General features: G+C 57.1%; 2 protein-coding genes across 8 annotated transcripts; both read right to left on the minus strand.

Annotated features, from left to right (window-relative positions):
- Positions 1-235: 235 nt before the first annotated feature.
- Positions 236-12,940, minus strand: SLC29A1 (solute carrier family 29 member 1 (Augustine blood group)). Of its 7 annotated transcripts, none has more exons than XM_036869388.1 (13): positions 12,922-12,940; positions 6,676-6,758; positions 4,669-4,750; positions 4,353-4,555; positions 4,109-4,248; positions 3,691-3,825; positions 3,501-3,598; positions 3,275-3,353; positions 2,736-2,833; positions 2,171-2,279; positions 1,837-1,922; positions 1,204-1,403; positions 236-876 (listed from the first exon to the last, which is right to left on the minus strand). In XM_036869388.1, exons 2-13 carry the CDS (start codon positions 6,702-6,704, stop codon positions 765-767), a joined length of 1,371 nt encoding a protein of 456 aa, XP_036725283.1. In that variant the 5' UTR covers positions 6,705-6,758; positions 12,922-12,940; the 3' UTR covers positions 236-764. The 7 variants fall into 7 exon arrangements, with proteins under 7 accessions (XP_036725283.1, XP_036725282.1, XP_036725286.1 ...); XM_036869387.1 differs by having other exon boundaries at positions 2,736-2,860; XM_036869391.1 differs by lacking the exon at positions 12,922-12,940 and adding an exon at positions 12,602-12,713 and having other exon boundaries at positions 2,736-2,860.
- A 1,790-nt stretch (positions 12,941-14,730) lies between these two features.
- MYMX (myomixer, myoblast fusion factor) lies at positions 14,731-14,985 on the minus strand. Its single transcript, XM_036867905.1, has one exon. The coding sequence runs from the start codon at positions 14,983-14,985 to the stop codon at positions 14,731-14,733; it is 255 nt and encodes an 84-aa protein (XP_036723800.1).
- Between the last annotated feature and the right edge of the window lie 3,218 nt (positions 14,986-18,203).

The following is an 18,203-nucleotide window of genomic DNA, read 5'->3' on the forward strand; positions in this document are numbered from 1 at the left end:
TCCTGGCTCCAGGCCTGTCCCTCCTCTGTGGCCCCAGCAGGAGGTACTGTAGTCACTCTGAGACTAAGAGGACCAACACCCACCCCCACCCCCCGTCTTGGACCCCAGCCCAGTGCTGGCCAAGGCCCATCTGGGTCATACTCATCCCCCCAGACTCAGGCTGCCATCCCTCCAGCCTCTCCAGGGCATGAAGCCATGGCTGGAGCACACAGGGAGCCATGGAGGGAGGGAAAAAAAAAAAAAAAAAAAAAGTTTATTTAATCAGAGAGCCTTTGAAGGCACCTGGTTTGAGTATTAAAAAACAGGCAGTAAAATGGCAACTGTACAGGGTTCATGATGGGCAAGAACATGGAGAGGTAGGGGGAAGAGGCACATGGGGAGAAGGGGGCAGAAATATCAGATAAGACTTCAGAACAAGCAGTCCTGGCCCCTAGCCACCCCTGGTACAGGCAAACAGGTAGACACATGACACACACTCTCTGAGACTAGGAGCCTCTGCTGCTCTCATAGCCAGGTGGGGGGTGGGGGGACATGAGCAGACACAGAGGCCGTGTCCCCTCCCTCAACTGACCCTCAGGCCCACAATGTCCCCACCATCCATCCTCAGAGGCTCTCTCCTCCAGGTCTGGATGCTGGGCCCAGCACAGGCTGTGAGACAGCAGAAGTCAGCTAGAAGAGAAAACCTCCAGAGGACCCCAGCCCATCTCTGAAGGAGAAGGCAGGCAGGAGCAGGCGGCCGGTGCCATCCTTCCGTCCATCCTCGGTCACACGATTGCCCGGAACAGGAAGGAGAAGATAGCCCCCAGCGCCAGGCCCAGAGACAGAAAGAAGGCCATGATGGCTCCAGCTGTCTCTGCCTCGGCTGGCTTCACTTTCCTAAAGGAGGGAGGGCAAGCCTACCTTAGGATGGCCCGTACCCCAGCTCTACCCAGAGCATCTAATTCTGCTTACCCACCTGTCATACTTCCCCTCTTGGGGGGATGTGTACTGGGGCTGTCTCTACCTTTCCCTGGGAGCCCCTCCCTCACCCTACCCCTCTCCCACCCACCACTGCCTGGGACCCTAGGGCCAGCGGGCTCCTCTCTCAGCCTGGGAACCCTGAGCTCCAGGATCAGGAATCTTCTTTTGCCCTCTCTCCCTCTATTAGAGTGTCCCCCACTGGAGCACTAGCCCCCTCCTGAGACCACCACACTCCCCACTCACTTGGGCCCAAAGCACATGCAGAGACTGGCGAGATAGCCGTTGGAGAAGGCGAAGGCAGCCATGAAGAAGATGAACCAGGCATCGTGCTCAAAGACCACAGCCAGGTTGTGGCGGGGATGGACGTTACACAGCAGCAGCAGGGGCACAAAGGCCAGCCGGGCCAGCACCAGGATTGGCAGCCAGCGGCTGTCCTTCCCAGGCTGCGGGGACCAGGCAGTGTCTCAGTCAGGCTGCGCCAGCCCCCAGGGCACACCCAGGCCCCCAGGGCTCCAACCAAGGCCCCCAGAGCTCCATTTGGGGTCCCTCAGGATCTGAATTGAAATCTCAAAGCCCAGTTACCCTTCAGAGGTACTGATTGGGAGGGGGCATGATAGAGTCTTCTGGAGTGCTGGCCATGTTCTATATCTTGACCTGGGCGGTGCTTATCAGGGGGGTGTGTATGTTTACTTGTGTGTGTATATACAGTCATTAAGCTGTACACCTACAACTTGTACGCCTTACTATACATAGATTGTGTCTTGGTTTTTAAAAAAGCATGGTTGCCTTTCCACCATACTTTCTTGGTTCCCTCTCTGGGTCTCAGGCTGGACTCCCCCCTCTCACAGGGTCTTGGTGCCCCCTTCCTTCACTTACCCACATGGTGAAGGCTGTGAGGCTCCGGCCCAGCCAGTCAAAGATATTGAAAGTCAAGAAACAGGACACAGGAATGAAGTAGTCTCCTGGAAGAGAAAGAGTAGATTAGGGAACGGTTAGCAGGTCCAAGAGAGGCAGAATCTACAACCCTGACCCTCACTGGGACTCGGTTCTCCCAGCTATAAAATGGAGAAGATGCTTCCAGCCCAGGGAAGGGCAAATGGACCAGGAGAGTCTGGCTGGGGAGACAGCAGTCCAGGCTCCCCTCCCCTGGAGTCCTAGCCCTGCTGGAGCCTCTGTCCTTCCCCATCCTGGGAACCCATGGGGTCCTCACTCCAGGCGCTGGTGCCCGCAATGCTGGACTTGACCTCAGCAGCCACGGCAGGAAACATCCCAATGGTGATGGTGAAGACGAAGCAGACGGAGAGAGCCGGGACTAAGATCTGGAGGAAAGGGACTCAGGTCTGTGTCTTCATGGCGGTTGTGCATCATTAAAGAACCAAGATTCCCCAACACACACACACACACACACACACACACAAGAATCCAGGAAAGTGGCCAGTCTCCAGTCAGAAAGGGAAGGGATGGGGTCTTCCCCGGTGGTCCAGTGGGTAAGACTCCGCGCTCCCAATGCAGGGGGCCCGGGTTCCATCCTTGGTTGGGGAACTAGATCCCGCATGCATGATGCAACTAAGAAGCCTGCATGCTGCAACAAAGATCCCATGTGCTGCAGCTAAGACCCGGAGCAGCCAAAATAAATAAGTAAATAATAATAAAAAAAAAAAAAAAAAAGGAAGAGGATGGGCAGCGCCGGGAAGGGGGAGGGTGGGGTGGGGAAAGGAACAAAAGGAGAGAAAGAGGGTGAGGGGTAGAAGGCAGGATGCCCAAGCCCCACATACATTTCTGAGGATGGCGCAGACAGAGTGGCTTTCGTTGGCGGGCTGAGAGTTGGGGGCTGAAACTCCAGCCTCCTCTTGGCCTGCTTTTGACTCCTCTCCTGGGGGGTGACAGGTTGTGGAAGGATCTTCAAGTTGTGGGGAGGACAGAGCAACGGATGACACAATCCCCAAAAGGGCCGGGGTCAAGTGGGGGTGGACATTCCCTTAACCAGTGCACAGCCGCGCCCTGACACTTAGCCCAGACGGCCTCCGAACTCCCACTGTGCAAGTCCCCTGACCTCTTCCAGGAGCCTCAGGTCAGTTTACGCCCTGTCCAAGAATCTGAAATTGCTTCCCACTGTCCTCAGGCATTCAAGGCCACCCAGGATCTCCCCACAGCTTCTCTATCCCAGCCCCTATTTACTATTGTTACCCCTCACCCCATCCCTGGTCCCTCTCGCCTCTGGCATCACTGCAGCACGCTCATTCTTGCCCTCAGCTCATGCTGCCTCCCTGCTGGGCAGACTATCTCCACCCCAGCTTCCTCAGGCTCTTCAGACCTTTGCTAATGAGGTCCAGCTTGGTCTCCTGCTCCCCAGGCCCTTCGAGCTTGAGTTGCTGGTAATAGCGGTAGAATTCCTATCAAGTGAGGGAGACCAGGAAGGTGGATTCAGAAGCAGAATCTCCAGAATTTCCACCTCCCCCAGGTTTCATACTCAGAACATCCTTGATCTGGAGTCCTGGACCCACCCCAGACCCCAAACCCGGTGTTCTCCAAGAGCTCACCAGCCTCGGCAGGCCCAGATAACAGGCGATCGTCAAAATGATAACCCCACAGGCTGTGATAAAATAGCCGAAGGCACTTTCCGACAGCTCCGAGCCACCTGGGGTGGAGGGTGTCAGCGATCAGAGACAGGCCCCGTCCCCTTCTCCCCACAACAACCAGGGCGACAGGCGGACAGATGGCAAGACTTACTGGCGATGGCGCAGATCATGGCCACAGAGGCAAAGAAGCCTGCCAGGCCCTGACCACTCATGATGGGGGCTGTGTAGCTGGCGGGCAGGAGGCCGGCCAGGCCAAACAGGCTGCCCTGCAGGATGGCACCGAACGCTGGGAAACAGGGTGGGCATCAGCAGGGGAGGGAAGAGCAGGGTGGGTGGCCGGGGCCCCTGTAATTCCTGCTTTACTCCCAGTAAGTCTTGACGCTGAGCGGCCCTTTTCTCCCCACTCCCAGGGCACCCTCTCCCACACCTGGTCCATGCCCGCTCAGGCTTCTGAATCCTGACCACCCAGAGGGAGGAAGAGATTTCTCTCTGGCCAACTGTGGGTGTGAAAGAAAGGGGCAGGTATGTGGGAAGATCTCTGCCCCAGGTCCCCACCCAGCCCCGCTTACAGTTAATGAACATGATCTTGATCATGGTGATGACAAAGAAGGGCGGAGCATCCAGGGGCACCTTCACCAGGATGGCAGTGACCAGGAACACCAACAGGATGGCCACCAGGCTGCCCAGGATCCGCACAGACTGGGGGATCCTGCCAGAGAAGCCACGACGGCAGAGACGGGTGGTAAAGCCAGGGGCTCAGCCCTGGGAGGGCAGGAGGCAGTGAGGGGTCAGGGTGGAGGCCCGGGCACTCACCTCTGATGCAGGAAGGAGTTGAGGCAGGTGAACAGCAGTAGGGGCAGCATGGCACATAAGGTCATGACGTTGTTGAAGATGGCGCTGAGATAGTTCCGCTCTGGCGAGGGTGCTGAGGGGCTGGCCGAGGCCTGGATGTCCTTGCTCGGTTCAGCAGGGACCAAGGACGCATTTTGGGACATGTCCAGGCGGTTTGTGAAATACTGTGAGGGTTGCACAGAGGAGTGTTAGAACCTCTCTTCCTGTGCCCACAGCACAGATCCAGGCCCTACGTGCCCAGTGGACATGCCCCCGGGAGCCCATCCCCACATCTCACCGCAGTGGCTGTCATGAAAAAATTCCAGGGCAGCAGCGTCCCCAGACCCAGCATGAAGAAGATAAGCCAGACGGCTTTGTACCTGGGATGGGAGAGGAAAGTGAGGCCAGGTGACTCACCATCCCACCCTCCTTCCCAAATCAAACCTGGGGCAGCCCCCTCCCCTTCTATCTCTCCAGCTGACCCAGGGCACAGGGCATGTGTTCTCCTATTTGTGTATGTGGAGGGAGAGGTGGCCTGGAATGGGGGAGAGGGCACAGATGAGTCCCGAGGGGAAAGGGGACCAGGGACATAGGACCGAAGGGCATGGCCAAAAGGACCATTCTCAGCCCCAAAGACTCAGGGGATGCTGCAGGCTTGGGAACCAGTGTGACCCACACATCCGGAGGTGGTTTTGGAAATCTTGCTAAAGGCTGGGGGTGGAAGGGTGAGTGAGAAAGCAAACACAAGTCTTCTATCCCCGCCAGGCAGGCTGGAAGTGATTACACTGTCAGGGCAGGGCTGTGTGGCTCTCCAAAGAGGATTCTGAGGTCAGGAAACTCCCAGACCATTCTGGATCTAGGAGGGCAGGCAGGCAGGGAGCCTTGGGACATCTGGGAAGTGAGGGAGTTGTTTTTTCCTGGCCTAGACAGAACCAGCTTTGTAGGTTGCACCACATAGGGGAGGCCAGGAGGGACCAGGCCACTGGACATCATCTGGGCCCCAGAGTATAAATAAGCGCCACCCAGCCTGGGCCAGGTCACTGCCCCAAGCCCTACACCTCAGGGCCTGTCTGGGATGGGACAGCTTCCCCCAGGCAGCCCTGGGCCCTCCCACTGTGGTCTCCAGATGTGTCTGCCATACGTTCCCCAGAGCCCACACCTGCTTTCTTCACAGAGCTGGCAGGGACAAGCCCAAGGCAATGAGGAGACGGGTCTAGCCAGAGCGCAGGGCCTGGCCGCACCGGGTGGAGGCCTGGGTAAGCACCCCAAGTCGGCAGGTCTGAGCCCTGACAAGTGCAGCCCCCCCATCTCCCTCATGTATTCCCCACCTTGAGGAAGAGAGGTGAGGCCTTGATCGAGAGGCCCAAAGGAAGGGAGAATTCCCAGCCGAGGTCCCACAGGACAGAGGTCCCAGAGTGGGGCTGGGTGAGTGCCACAAGGCCTATGGAGAAGGGGAAGGGGTTCAGAGAGCTGCCACCAGATGGGGGTGCCAGGATAGGGTGGCAGGCAGCCTGGGAACAAAAGACACAGCGGAGGGAACCAACCAAACAGCTTGGGGCCTGTACTTACTATGTGTCCTTAAATTACCCAAGTAAACCTCACATCTATTTTATAGGTGGGAGATGGTCTCAGAGAGATAAAGCTAAGTGCCCAAGGTCCCACAGCTAGAAGTGGCCTAGTTCCATGGCCTTTGGCACAGGGGGACAGGATGGGCAGGGGAGCGGTGATGGGATTGGGGGGCCTGGGTGGAAGGCTGTTTTGGACCCCAGGCATGGCTTCATCAACTTTCTTGGGGCCTAGACTCCTGGGAGAACTTGAATCCAGCTACAACCTCTTCCCCCAAAACACACATGCGTGATCATGGATGCAGGTCTAACTGGAGGGAACTCCTAGGCTCCGGAGGTGGGGAAGTGAAAGGGAGGTCAGAGTGAAGATCAAGGTGAGCCAGAGTCATCTGAGGCAGAGGCCAGCCCTGCCAGCCGGCCAGCTCGGATACGAGGTGTGCTGCCAGATGTCTCCCCACGGTGGTGGCAGGAGCTGGAAGCTGCTGAAGAGCAACACTGGAAACTCTGACAGGCCAGGGAGGGGCTGCTGCCCACCACCCTGGGCCTCACCGGAGACACCCCCATCGGCACCCAGCCACAGCACGAAGGGCCCCCACCCCTGATGCAGACCTGACTCACAGCTACCACACAGCTGGAAGGCCCGTCAGCGGTGGCAACCCCAAATTCCAAAGGATACGGCACCCCGCCTCCTGGAGACCCATTTCCACTCCCCTGGATTCACAGCCCAGGTTCCCCAGTACCTGTCCTGAGGCTGGTGACTGGTTGTCATGGTGATGGCGTTCTTGGTTATGCCTGGCTGATAGCTTCCTCCCTCCGGTGCTTGCTGGGGGCAGAAGCAGTGTGAGGTCCTGTCTTGGCCCTGCTTCCCCACAGGCCTCTTCTGCCTCTTGGTGTGGGGGTGAGGAGGGCAGGACAGACAGAACGGGCAGGCTGAAGAGTCCAGAAGGCCCCACTCCCAGCCCTGCCTCTCAGGACTGCTCCCTCTGACCCTTTGGGCCTGGCCTGCCGGGCCCCCCTGCCTGCTCAGGCTCTACCTGGCTCCCGGCCTGGCCTGGCCACTGCCACTGCTATTTTTATCCAGCAGTTGAAGCAGTTTGTAAGCAGGGAAAACAGGAGGGTGGAGAGCAGGAGGGAAAGAGGAGGAGGTATGGTTGAGAGGAAGAGAAAAACAGTTAAAGGCAGGGGAAACAGCGAGAGGGGTCAGGGACAGTGATGACAATGGAAGTGGGGACAGAAGAAGGGAAACAGAAAGGAGATAAGAGCGAGAGGGTAGCGGGAGGGGGAGGGAGGAGGGAGGACACAAAACAAACAGATCTGCAGGAGCAGCAGCCTCAGGGGTGATGACCGAGGCCAAACCAGCGAGGCCTCCCTCCCCAGCTCTCTCTGCAAGTCTGACCTCTCTGCACTCCCAGGGAGCCCCTGGGCTCATGGCTAGGGTGGGCTTTGGAGAGCCTTTCCCCTCCTGGGGGCACCACAGACTCCAGCCTCTCTGCTGGTGGCACCCTAACCATCCTTTCCAGCCACTGCCCAGAGGCTCCCTGGTTCCTGGCCAGTCTTCCAGGAACATACTTCAGGATGAGTGTGGGGACCCAGCCTCTCCCCTGACCCCCAGTCCTGGCCACAGGGTCATCCCATCCCCCCTGGATTCCTCTCTGACTGACTCACTCCCAGGCCCCTGTCCTCTTCCCCTTCCCCTTTCTCAGAACAAAGTTGGAGGGAAGACTGGAGGGATGGGAGCAGAGGCTGCTTAGTCCCCAGGCACCCAGACCCCTCACTCAGTATCCCTTCCCTGCTCGGGCAGGGAGAGGCTCCCTGGCACCAGCAGAGGAAACAGCTTTCCCTCGGATGGCATAGAAAGCCAGGCAGGCGTGTGCTGGCGTGTCCCCAATGTGTGGGCCTAGCTCTGGAGCCAGCTCTACCGTTTTGGGCGACGACTGGCTTCCTTGCCCACCTGGACCAGCACTCACACTTGCTCAGACTAGCCAGCAGAAGGGTGGGGGCAGAGGGGGCTCGGGCAGTCCGCGGGAGGTGGTCCTAGCTCAGGCTCAGGCAGCAGGCCTTGTCCATGGGCTCCTCCTGAGTAAGGGTCCAGAATGAAGGCAGTAGCACAGGGCATATCAGGAGAGAACCCCCCAGGCCTCACTGTGGGAGGGAGCAGCCCCATTCTGAGAAGCCTCCGCACAAGCACAACTAGGGAGATAAAACCCAGCCCTGTAGCTTGGGAGATAAGACAGCCAGCAGTCTCAGCAGGGAGCTGAGGGGGTGGGTCAACTCACAGGTGCAGCCAGTGCTCCAGGCCCCAGCCTGAGACCACAGCCCTGGGGACGCCAAGAAAGGACCTTGATGGGCCTTTCTACCCACCCCCCCCCACAATAATTCCTCTCAACCCCTCCCTGGGTAAACTCCAGCCTCTCCAAGGCCTTCCTCAGCCCCCCAGCCCACATCTGGGCCATAGGACAGGGAGGGGAGGAGCAGACCCACATAGCTCCAGATGGAGGCACTCTTCCTTTCCACAAATATTTACCGAAGACCTCTGCATGCCAGCCAGGCACTGTTCTAGGCACTTGGGACAGTGGTGAATGACAGTTTATACATTTTCTAGAAGGATGGGGGCGAGAGGGCTCTACCCTGGGGTGTGGTGTAGCTTCAACGCAGGCGGGAGACTGGGGGAGGGGGGGGGCGGACAATAGAGTATCTCCCCTTCCTCAGTAAAATCTCTCTTAGGCTCAGAGGAGTATTTCTTTCTGCCTTCCCCCCTGCCCCAGCTACAACCCTGCTCTCTGCTCTCAACTGCCCCCACCCCAGTCCTGGGCACAATTCAACTCCAGGGGCAGCCCACTCCCCCTGCCCACATCCTGACGTTCAGCCAACCAGCCCAGGTATTTTGTTTTTGTCTGCCTTTGCCCAGCAGCAATCAGGGATTTGATACCAGCTCAGAGCATCTGGTGTTCCTCAGCCATGCCTTGGCCTGCCGAGATGAGGCCTTGAAAGCAGCCACCAAACCTCCCCAACCCCAGGCCCCAAACACCTCTCATGCACCGCAGCTTCTAGAGACACCCCTGCGGTAGCATCAAATTCACCACTTCCTTGGATCCCACATGGGGCCAGCCACTACCTGCAGATACCTTCTCCTGCCCTTGGTTGCCCTCGCAACCACCATAAGCTAGTACAAAACTGCCTCCACTACAACAGATGAGGACAGCTGAAGTTCAGAGAGGTTGAGTCATTTGCCAAAGGTAACAGAGCTAGTGAATGGGTGAGCTGGAATTCAAACTCAATGTGCAGCTTACTCTAGGCTCCTTCCGGGGTGGGGAGGGAGGTATAAAGGCTGCTTCCCAGCCAGCCTCCTATACTGGGAGATAGGGTAACTCTACTCCAACTAAGGGGTTAAAAATAAGGTAGTGGTCGAGGTCACCTCCAGCCTGAACTAAGTGTCAGTTGTAAGGCACTCCCCCACCCCATTACACACACATCCTGGCAAGGAGAGCTCACACAGGCAGGAGGACAAGGCAGGAAGGTCTGGAGGTGATCGAGAGGAATGGGCAAAGGAGCAGCCCCAAGAGGGGTGAGGGGCAGGCGTGGGACCAGCCCTCATCCACCACAGCTCTCCCCTGGGAAGAAAATCTGGGGTATGTCTTTGTTCTTTCTCTGAGTGAAGCAAGGGTCCTCTCTCCGGGAATAAATGAGGACGCGCCCAGGAAGGGAGGCCAGGTACACGAGTTCGGCCAATAGAAGGCGGGGGTTAAAGAGACAGCTCCTCCACCTCCATTCCGCGTGCCCTCTTCCCCATTCCCTGAACCCAGCGCAGTTAACGGTGCGGCCCCTCCCCAGTACCAACGACAAGAATTGATCGAGATTAACCTTCAACTCGCCCGCCCCTTGCAGAGGTCAGCTCGGCGACAGCCGGTTTCAGGCCCGGGAGCCAGGTTGTCCACGCCCGCTCGGGTCCGGGTCCCCGCAAGGTGCCCCTGCGCCCGGGCCTCCGCACGCCACGTGCTGCGCGGCTCCGCACGCTCAGCGCGGGGGCGGGGTGGGGCCCACCCCGGGGCCCACCCCGGGTGGGGCCCACCCCGCGTCCCCTCTCCCGGCCGCGCAGCTGCCAGGCCCGGCCTCCCTGCTCTCGTGGCAGGCGGCAAGCGGCGCCTTCCACCCCGGTGACCCCCGGCCCCCGGTTCCCCGGCTCCCAGTCCCCGGGTAGCACCTGCTGGGAAAGAGTCCTCCCGCGTGGAGGTTTGCGCGCTCTCCCTGCCACTTCCCGCGCCCGCCTGAGCACATTCAAACCCGCCCTCCGTTCGCCCCGCCCCGGCGCGCCCCGGCCCGCGGCCGCTCTCCGGCGTCCGCCGCGGCCCCGCCCCCGCCCCGCCCCCCGCACGCCGGCTGCTGGCTCAGAGGGACCCCCGACCCGACCCTCCGCCGCCTGGCCTACACCTTGCACTATTTCTGTAGATAGGACCTCTGGGGGCCCTGCCACGCCAAACCCTGCCCCATCATGGAGCACGTGGGGCTGGACGGTATAGCCGCACACTGGGTACCCCTGGTCCCCGCGCTGGGGTTACACAAACTCCTACACAGCTGTCTCGGGACTCTCGCAGCGACAAACCTGCTCAGACAGATCCGGACGGCCCCCTGTCGCCCATACACCATCTCAGACGTTCCGTTATGGCTCCCCAAGCCCCCTCCCACACCACTCTCTTTCACACTGCACCTTTTTCCTTTCCAGCGCCCCCTTCCCTTTTCAGTGCCACTTTCTTCAATTCAGACTATCCTTTCCTCTCCCCAGCCCCCATGCCGGGGGATCCCTCCGACAGAATCAGTATGATGTGTGACCTGGGTTTTCCCACACAGATCCGCTCACCCACAACTTTGACTTAGAGAGGGATGTGTGTGGCGTGGTGGGGGGAGCCACAGCCCTGTAGCCCTCTCGTGATTCACCCTTTCTAAATCCAGAACATTGGAAAAGCTGAGGCACAGCTGGCAATGGGAAGGGAAAAAGCCCGGAATAGCCTTACAGCCTGAGTGAATCCTATGGTCCTGATACTCAGAAGTGGAAGCCTTGCTGAGCCCCACATCCTCCCTGGCTGAGGAGGAAGGGGGTGAGCATGCTGAGGGATGATCAGTCCTTCTTGTACCTCCAAGGGAGGGGGAAGGATTCCCTCCTTTTTCGTTGGTCAGTAAATTTGGGGGACAGGGGGATCACTGCCCCTACAGCAGCCCTCACTATAGGAGGACAATCCAAAGGCTAGAGAGATGCTGAGGACAGAAAATCCAATCCACCTCCCAGACCCTTGCCCCAGTTACCCAAGAGGCCTGTACCCTGGAGAAGCCACAGACACTAATTAACAATTAGCAGTACTAACATCGTAGGGATAAGGCAGAGTCACGCCTTCTCCCCAGAGAACACACTGGGCTCTGAGGGGAAGGGTAGTTTTTCTACTTAGGATTGATCAGTGGACACACCCCAAGATACTCAGAAGGGCTGTTCCCAGCCTACTGGCTCAGGGCCGCACAGAGACATGACACACCAACATCTCCTGGTCTTAACCAAACAGAGGGCAGGAAGAGGGGTATGAGTGGTATTTTTCTAGGCACTGCCCCATGCCTTGAGGGCAGCTTCATGTCTGGGTCTCCCTCCCCCCATTCCTACCCTGTGTTTGTCCAGCCCCTCTCTTCCTCTCCTGGCCCTCTTCTCCCCTTTTGCTCGGCCCCTGTCTCTCTCCCCATCCTCATTTCCCGGCTCTAAGTCTGTGGAGGTGGCAGGCCTTAGTGGTCAAATGGATCCCCCAGGCTGGTGGCCATTGGCTGCAGTTGTGTGCAAAGGGGGCTGGAAGTGGAAAGAAACTGGAGGGAAGTGGTGAGGGTCACAGGCCAGACAGCGGAAGGCTGGTTTCCCTCCCCACCCCCGCTGAAGCTCAGCCTGCTCACTAGATGGCAACAGCCAGGGCTGTTATTGCTGGACAGAAGCCTGTCTGGCACTCTCCCTGCCTGGGCCCCCAGCCAGCACCCACACCCCTCCAGAGCCACCTCCCTACGCAGAGATGGTTGCTGAGTGCCAGGGCCCTCTGCTGGACAGCCTCGGAGCCCGATTCACAGTGGCCTGTGCCCTCCAGGCCCAGCCAGTCCTCGTCACCCTCTGCCCAATCTTTTGGCTCCCTCAGGTCCCAGGTACAGGGGTAGGGTGTGAAGGGCTGATCCACCTGCACCCCACCCCCACCGGATCCCCCACCTATTTGAGCCTGTGGCTTGCCCTGATTCCCTCCTCCCCCTTCCAGGCCCCAAGCCTTCCTCATCACCTCACACAGCCAGTCCTATCCTTCCCCAGCCCTGCCTCCATCTGTGTTTGCTGGAAGTGGGTTTGCTTGGCTCCGCAGTTTGTCACCAACGCGTCTCATGACAGTTATGTTCTTAGTCCTGTTTGCGACTATCTCCGTGGCCCTGTGGCAGGCTGGGACTAGGGAGAGGCCAGAGAGGCAACTTGCCTGAGTCGCAATATTTAAGGGGGCGCCCAAATATTCCAGAATCCAGATAAATAATGTTTAAAGGCAATATTTTTTTAAAAATCAAAGTTAATGCAAAAAAAAAAAAACCAAAATCCATGATGAACAAAACATCAACTAAACTAAAGACAGAATCCGGCCCTCTTAGGGTCAGACACCTCAAGTCCCTCACCTTTCTTGTGGGTGTGTATGGAGATCAGGGTTCAAGAAGACTGGGGTTGGTTTTCCAGCTTCATTTCTCAGACCTCTGCCCCTATCCTCTGCTCTGGGAAGGTCTCCGACCTTGGAGATAACTGAATGTGGTTAGGGTAGGGCAGTCATCTCACCACGGCCTCCAAAGTCTGGGAAAAGGATCTCCTCCGCCAAAAACCGCAGATGCACACTCCGTTGATTTCCCCCGCCCCACGAGCCCCGCACGCTCCGCTCTCCGCCCCGCCCAACCCGCGCAGACCCCGCCCCCTCGCCGCGGTCCCGCCTCTGCTCCACGCGCACCTGCAGGGACTTCTTAGGGGACATCCGGAGTCGGGGAGCGCGGACGGAAATTCACAGGCCAGTCGGCCCCTGGTCGCCGTTTGGCCTCCTCACTTCGGGACTGGGGCCGTCGTCGTGGCCGGAAACCGCAGTCCGCGGCGGGTTTGACCGGTCTATGCCGCCGGGTGGCAAAGGGGCTGCAACGGGCGATCCCGGCGCCAGCCCCGCGCCCCGCGGCCGGCTCGGTCCCGCCGGCGCCGCTCGGGAGTGAGGAGCGCTCCGGAAGGCCGGCGGGAGGGGAGGCCCGGAGCGGGCGAAATAAATAAAGGTGCCCGTGGCCCTGGAGGGGACCAGGAGTTCGAATCCCCTTCACCCCGCCCCTCCCCTGGGCCACCTTCCCGAGGGGGCCGAGCACGTGTACTGGCTTTTGAGGACTCCGGGAGGAAGCAGATGGTGCCGCGGTGTGGGGAGGCGGGGGTCTGGCGGAAAGGCCCGCAGGGCCGGCTTAGGGGCCCACAGCTCTGGTCTCGGTTCTTCCCCCAGGCCAACCTTCTGAGGGGTATGCTAACGGGGTGAGGGTCCTGAAAGGAGCCTGTACTCCTCACTTTCCCCCTTTGAACCGAGAGCCCAGGACTCGCTGGAGGAGGGTGGGAGAGAGGAGTATTGCATGGGAACCGTAAGCAAATTATCCGGAGGCTGGCATGCAAATGCCTCTGACAGCTCTTATTTGATTCCCGAGGGGCCTCCCACTGGGGAGGGGAAATAGGTGAATTCCTCAGATCACACCCCACCCACCCCCTACCCCTTAGATCCCATCCTGAGCAGAGGACCCCTCAGGGGTATGCATTTCTACACTGCTCCTCTGGGCGGCTGCCCACAGGGTCCCTCAGCAAACAAATCTCCCTCTTCCCACATCACTAGCTGCGAAGAGTGTCCACGCTTGCTGGAGGATGTTTACCTCCTTACCCTGAGCTGGCCAGGCAGATCCAAGACTGCTGGTTTACAGTGTAATATACTCAAATAAGGCAAGAGAATGTACAAACCGAGAGGGACAATGGAATAGGTAGCAAAAGGAAGCCTTGACTTGTTTCCCCACCCCTACCCTCTGGACAGGTTCAACTGTCATGCAGTGCAGGAGTGTGACAAAGACTGTCAAAGACATCCCAGGCATTCAAAGCAACAAATATTTATTGAGCACCTGCTGCATGCTGGGCTTTGGAGGCAGGACTGACTCCCTAGGGAACCAAGGTCTTACTACTTGGTAAATCACGAGTCAAAGACAGAGAGTCTGGATTAGCTAAATTGTCCATTGTCCCTCATTGGACCTCATGTCCCCATTTGCCTGTGGGTGGGGGTGGCAGAGGGAGGACAGTCAGTTCCTCTCCCCTCACAGGCCAGAGGTAATTAGAAAAGTTCTTGGAAAAAAAATTTAAAAAGATGGGACTTCCCTGGCAGTCCAGTGGTTAAGACTCTGCACTTCCAATGCAGGGGGCGCAGATTCGATCCCTGGTCGGGAAACTAAGATCCCACATGCTGTGCGGCCAAAAAAAAAGAAAAAGAAAAAAAGAAAAGAAAAGTTCTTGGGAAGAATGCAGGGGCAGGGAGGGAGGGATAATGATGGGTTTTCTGCTAAATGCAGAGCATCCTTCCAATCGTCTCTGCTGGGAGTGGGGGAATGGGGAGGCATGTCCTGGCCGGACCCCTCTCATGCTCAGTCCCCCACCATGTCTTCTGCCCACTGGGCAGGCTGCAGTCAGTGATGGGGCCAGGACTGTCTTACTCCAAAAGAAAGCGTTTCAGCGGATACAGCTGCTACCAGGATTCATGGCCTCATTTTTGGGAGGCTAGCCTGTCCCTCCTCTCCAGGCGGGCCACTCTGGAGGCCTCCCCAGCATCCGGCGGGTGTCTCTGGCTGAGGACAAACAACAGACAGCCCAGCAAAGCCTCTCGCATATCCTGAGAGCCCAGGCGGTGGGCCAGCCGGCGCAGCAGGGGCAGGAAGTGCCGGCGGGCCAGGCGGGCAGCAGGCAGCAGCAGGCGGGCCAGCAGTGTCCGTAGCAGCAGCGGGAGCAGCAGAGTGGGCATGGCCAGTGACTTCCAAGGCGATCTAGTCTCTAGGCTTGCCTTTCCTGCTCCCTCCTCACCTGGCAAAGACATGAGGTGGGCAGGATTTAACCCCTGCTTCAGTTTATACCCTCCTGCCCCCAGATCTCAATTCAAGGGTCATTTTTGCTTTCCAGATGCCCTTTCTTTAGGAAGGGTGGCTGGGGCAGGAGGATACTCACCATAGCACAGATGGAGACAAACAGCCAAGGCAAGAGTAAATTCGGGGCTGGGACCTACAGCTCGCCATTCCCAGCCTCCAGGGGCTCTTACTGTCCCCTGAACCCTCCCTTCCTCTAGTCACCCCCTCCTCCTGTGCACTCTCAGTCACCTGGCATTCCCTAACCCCTCTCCCTCAGTCCAACAGGAGTTCTTCCCTGGGCAATTCCAAGTTTTCTTTTCAGGGACCTTGATCCACCCAGACCTGACACTTCGTACCCTCCCAGTCCCCCACCGCCCACCAATGGGCAGCAGCCCAGTTCTCACCAGTAGGGACTGCCGTTTAGCATCAGTGTCCAGCTGAATTTGCCTGCAGGGGCTACAGCCTCACTGGACACTACCCAGGGCGGCCCCACCCAGCTCAACCCCACCCAGGACAGCTTGCCTGGGCTGGGGGAGCAAGGAAGAGACAGCTGTGTTCTGGCACCTGGTATGTGGAGGGGAGGGGGCAGCTGGGCTGGAAGAAGTGATGCAGGAATTCCTCCTGCTGGGTGCAGACCTCAGCGTCTGCACTGCACTTTCTAATGGTGTGATCTGAGGCACGTTGATTCTTCTGGGTTCCAGTCCCCTCGTCTGTCACCTCAGTAATTGGGAGGAGTAACTGGAATGGAACAATGTATGAGACCCACTGACCCAAACCTCAGAAGCAGTAAGGTTGCAACCCACACAACGGGCATGCTCAGAGTGGCCGAGATGGAGAATGGACCGGGGCAGGCATTGTGGGCCCTCTCCTGGGATAGAGGCGTGAGGTACAGTCCATATCATAGCTGGACACAGCTGGGCAGCACTCCCACTCAGGGATGGGAAGAGGGATACCCACGTCAGGACCCTCTTCACCCACGTTTTCCCCCAAAGATTAAATGGAGTTCCATGAGAGAGTGAGGTAGAGATGGTCCGGGTTTGTTTTATTTTGTTTTTAAATACCTCATTCTGACATGTACACACTGCTATATTTAAAATAGATAACCAGGGACTTCCCTGGCGGTCTAGTGGTTAAGACCCTGCGTTTCCAATACAGGGGGCACGGGTTCGATCCCTGGTTGGGGAACAAAGATCCCACATGCCACACAGTACATCAATCAATCAATCAATATTTTAAAATAAAACAAAATAAAATAGATAACCAGCAAGGACCTACTGTATAGCACAGGGAACTCTGCTCAATATTCTGTAATAACCTAAATGGGAAAAGAATTTGAAAAAGAATGGATACATGTATACGTATAACTGAATCACTTTGCTGTACACCTGAAACTAACACAACATTGTTTATCAACTATACTCCAATATAATATAAAAATTTTAAAAATACCTCTTTTTTTTTTTTTTTGGCCACCCAGCATGTGGGATCCAAGTTCCCCGACCAGGGATCAAACCTGCACCCCCCGCATTGGAAGCGCAGAGTCTTAACCACCCCCTCATTCTTCTACCTCATAGAATGGGTATAATTTCTGCCTTGATGGACTCAGATGAGATAATGGCCGTGAAAGGGTTTTCTAAGAATAAGGACATGGGAATATGATCGTTTATCATCAATCCACCGCCATCCCCCATTAACATCATCACCATCTCCAAAACCATCAAAGACCTTGAAGAAAGAAAACTTCCAATTTTGTCGAAAAGGTCTGTCCCCCTTCTTCCTGGAGGAAGTTGGGCCGGGAGAGGAGCTAAAGTACAGATGTGTAGGTATGGTCTTCCTCTCCCTCCTGTCCCTTCCTGAGGAGCTGTGATGGTCAGTGTCATCCCTGGGCTGTGGGTGGAACGTGTATTGAGTATGTATGTGCGTCACGCCTGTGAGTTCATGATCTCACTCAATTCTTACCATCGGCTCTGCAGGGGAATGATTATTATGACCTTTGTACAGATAAGGAAACTGAGGTTTAGAGGGGTTAAGCAACTTACCCAGAATTACAGCAGATAAGTGGCCAAGTCTCCCCCTCAGACCTGCCCCTCCCTCAGGCTTTCCCCTTATCTGTAAGTGGCAACTGCGTCTTTCTAGTTACTTCTGGCCAAAATCCTAGAATTTATCCTTGACCTCTCTCTTCTTATCACAGTTCACTACCCACATTCGTAAATCCTGTTGGCTCTGCTTTCAAAATATTCGGAATCGGGCTTCCCAGAATCTGCCTGCTGATGCAAGGGACACGGGTTCGAGCCCTGGTCTGGGAAGATCCCACATGCCGCGGAGCAACTGGACCCGTGAGCCACAACTACTGAGCCTGCGCGTCTGGAACCTGTGCTCCTCAACAAGAGAGGCCGCGATAGTGAGAGGCCCGCGCACCCCAATGAAGAGTGGCCCCCGCTCGCCGCAACTAGAGAAAGCCCTCGCACAGAAACGAAGACCCAACACAGCCAAAAATAAATAAATTAATTAAAAAAAAAAAAAACTCAGAATCTCCCCACTTCTCACCAGTGCTGCCCTGACTACCCTCGTCTGAGCATTTGTCATCTTTCTCCTGAATTATTGTAGTAGCCTCCTAACTGGTTTTCCTGTTTCTCTTTTCCACACAGTGACCAGAATGACCTTTCTAAAACATGAGTCAGATCCTGTCCTTTTGGCTCCCTTTTCATTCAGAGTTAAAGCCAAAGGCTTTAATTGTGACCTGTAAGGCCCTGGGTGTCTGACCTCCCCCTGGCTTCCTGATTCAACTTCTAGCCCTTTTCTCTCTCACTCTGCCTGCCCCACTGGCCTCCTGCTGCTCTTAACTGTGCCAGACATGTTTCCGCCTCAGGGCCTTTGCGCGTACTATTGCTCCTGCCTACAAGGCTCTTTCTCCAGGTATCCACGTGGCTCCACCTCTCACCGCCTTTAAGTCTTTGCCCAGATGTTACCCATCCATCCTATTTAACAGTACATTCCCTCCACCCCATCTCCTGCTGCCTTCTCTCCATCCCCTCCTCTGCTTTATTTATCTCCTCAGCAAATCCTTCTGACAGGCTATGTATCTTCCCTCCTTATCTTGCTGATTATCTGCCTCCCT

Source organism: Balaenoptera musculus, chromosome 11 (genome assembly GCF_009873245.2).
Source record: "Balaenoptera musculus isolate JJ_BM4_2016_0621 chromosome 11, mBalMus1.pri.v3, whole genome shotgun sequence".
NCBI classification, from domain to species: domain Eukaryota; kingdom Metazoa; phylum Chordata; class Mammalia; order Artiodactyla; family Balaenopteridae; genus Balaenoptera; species Balaenoptera musculus.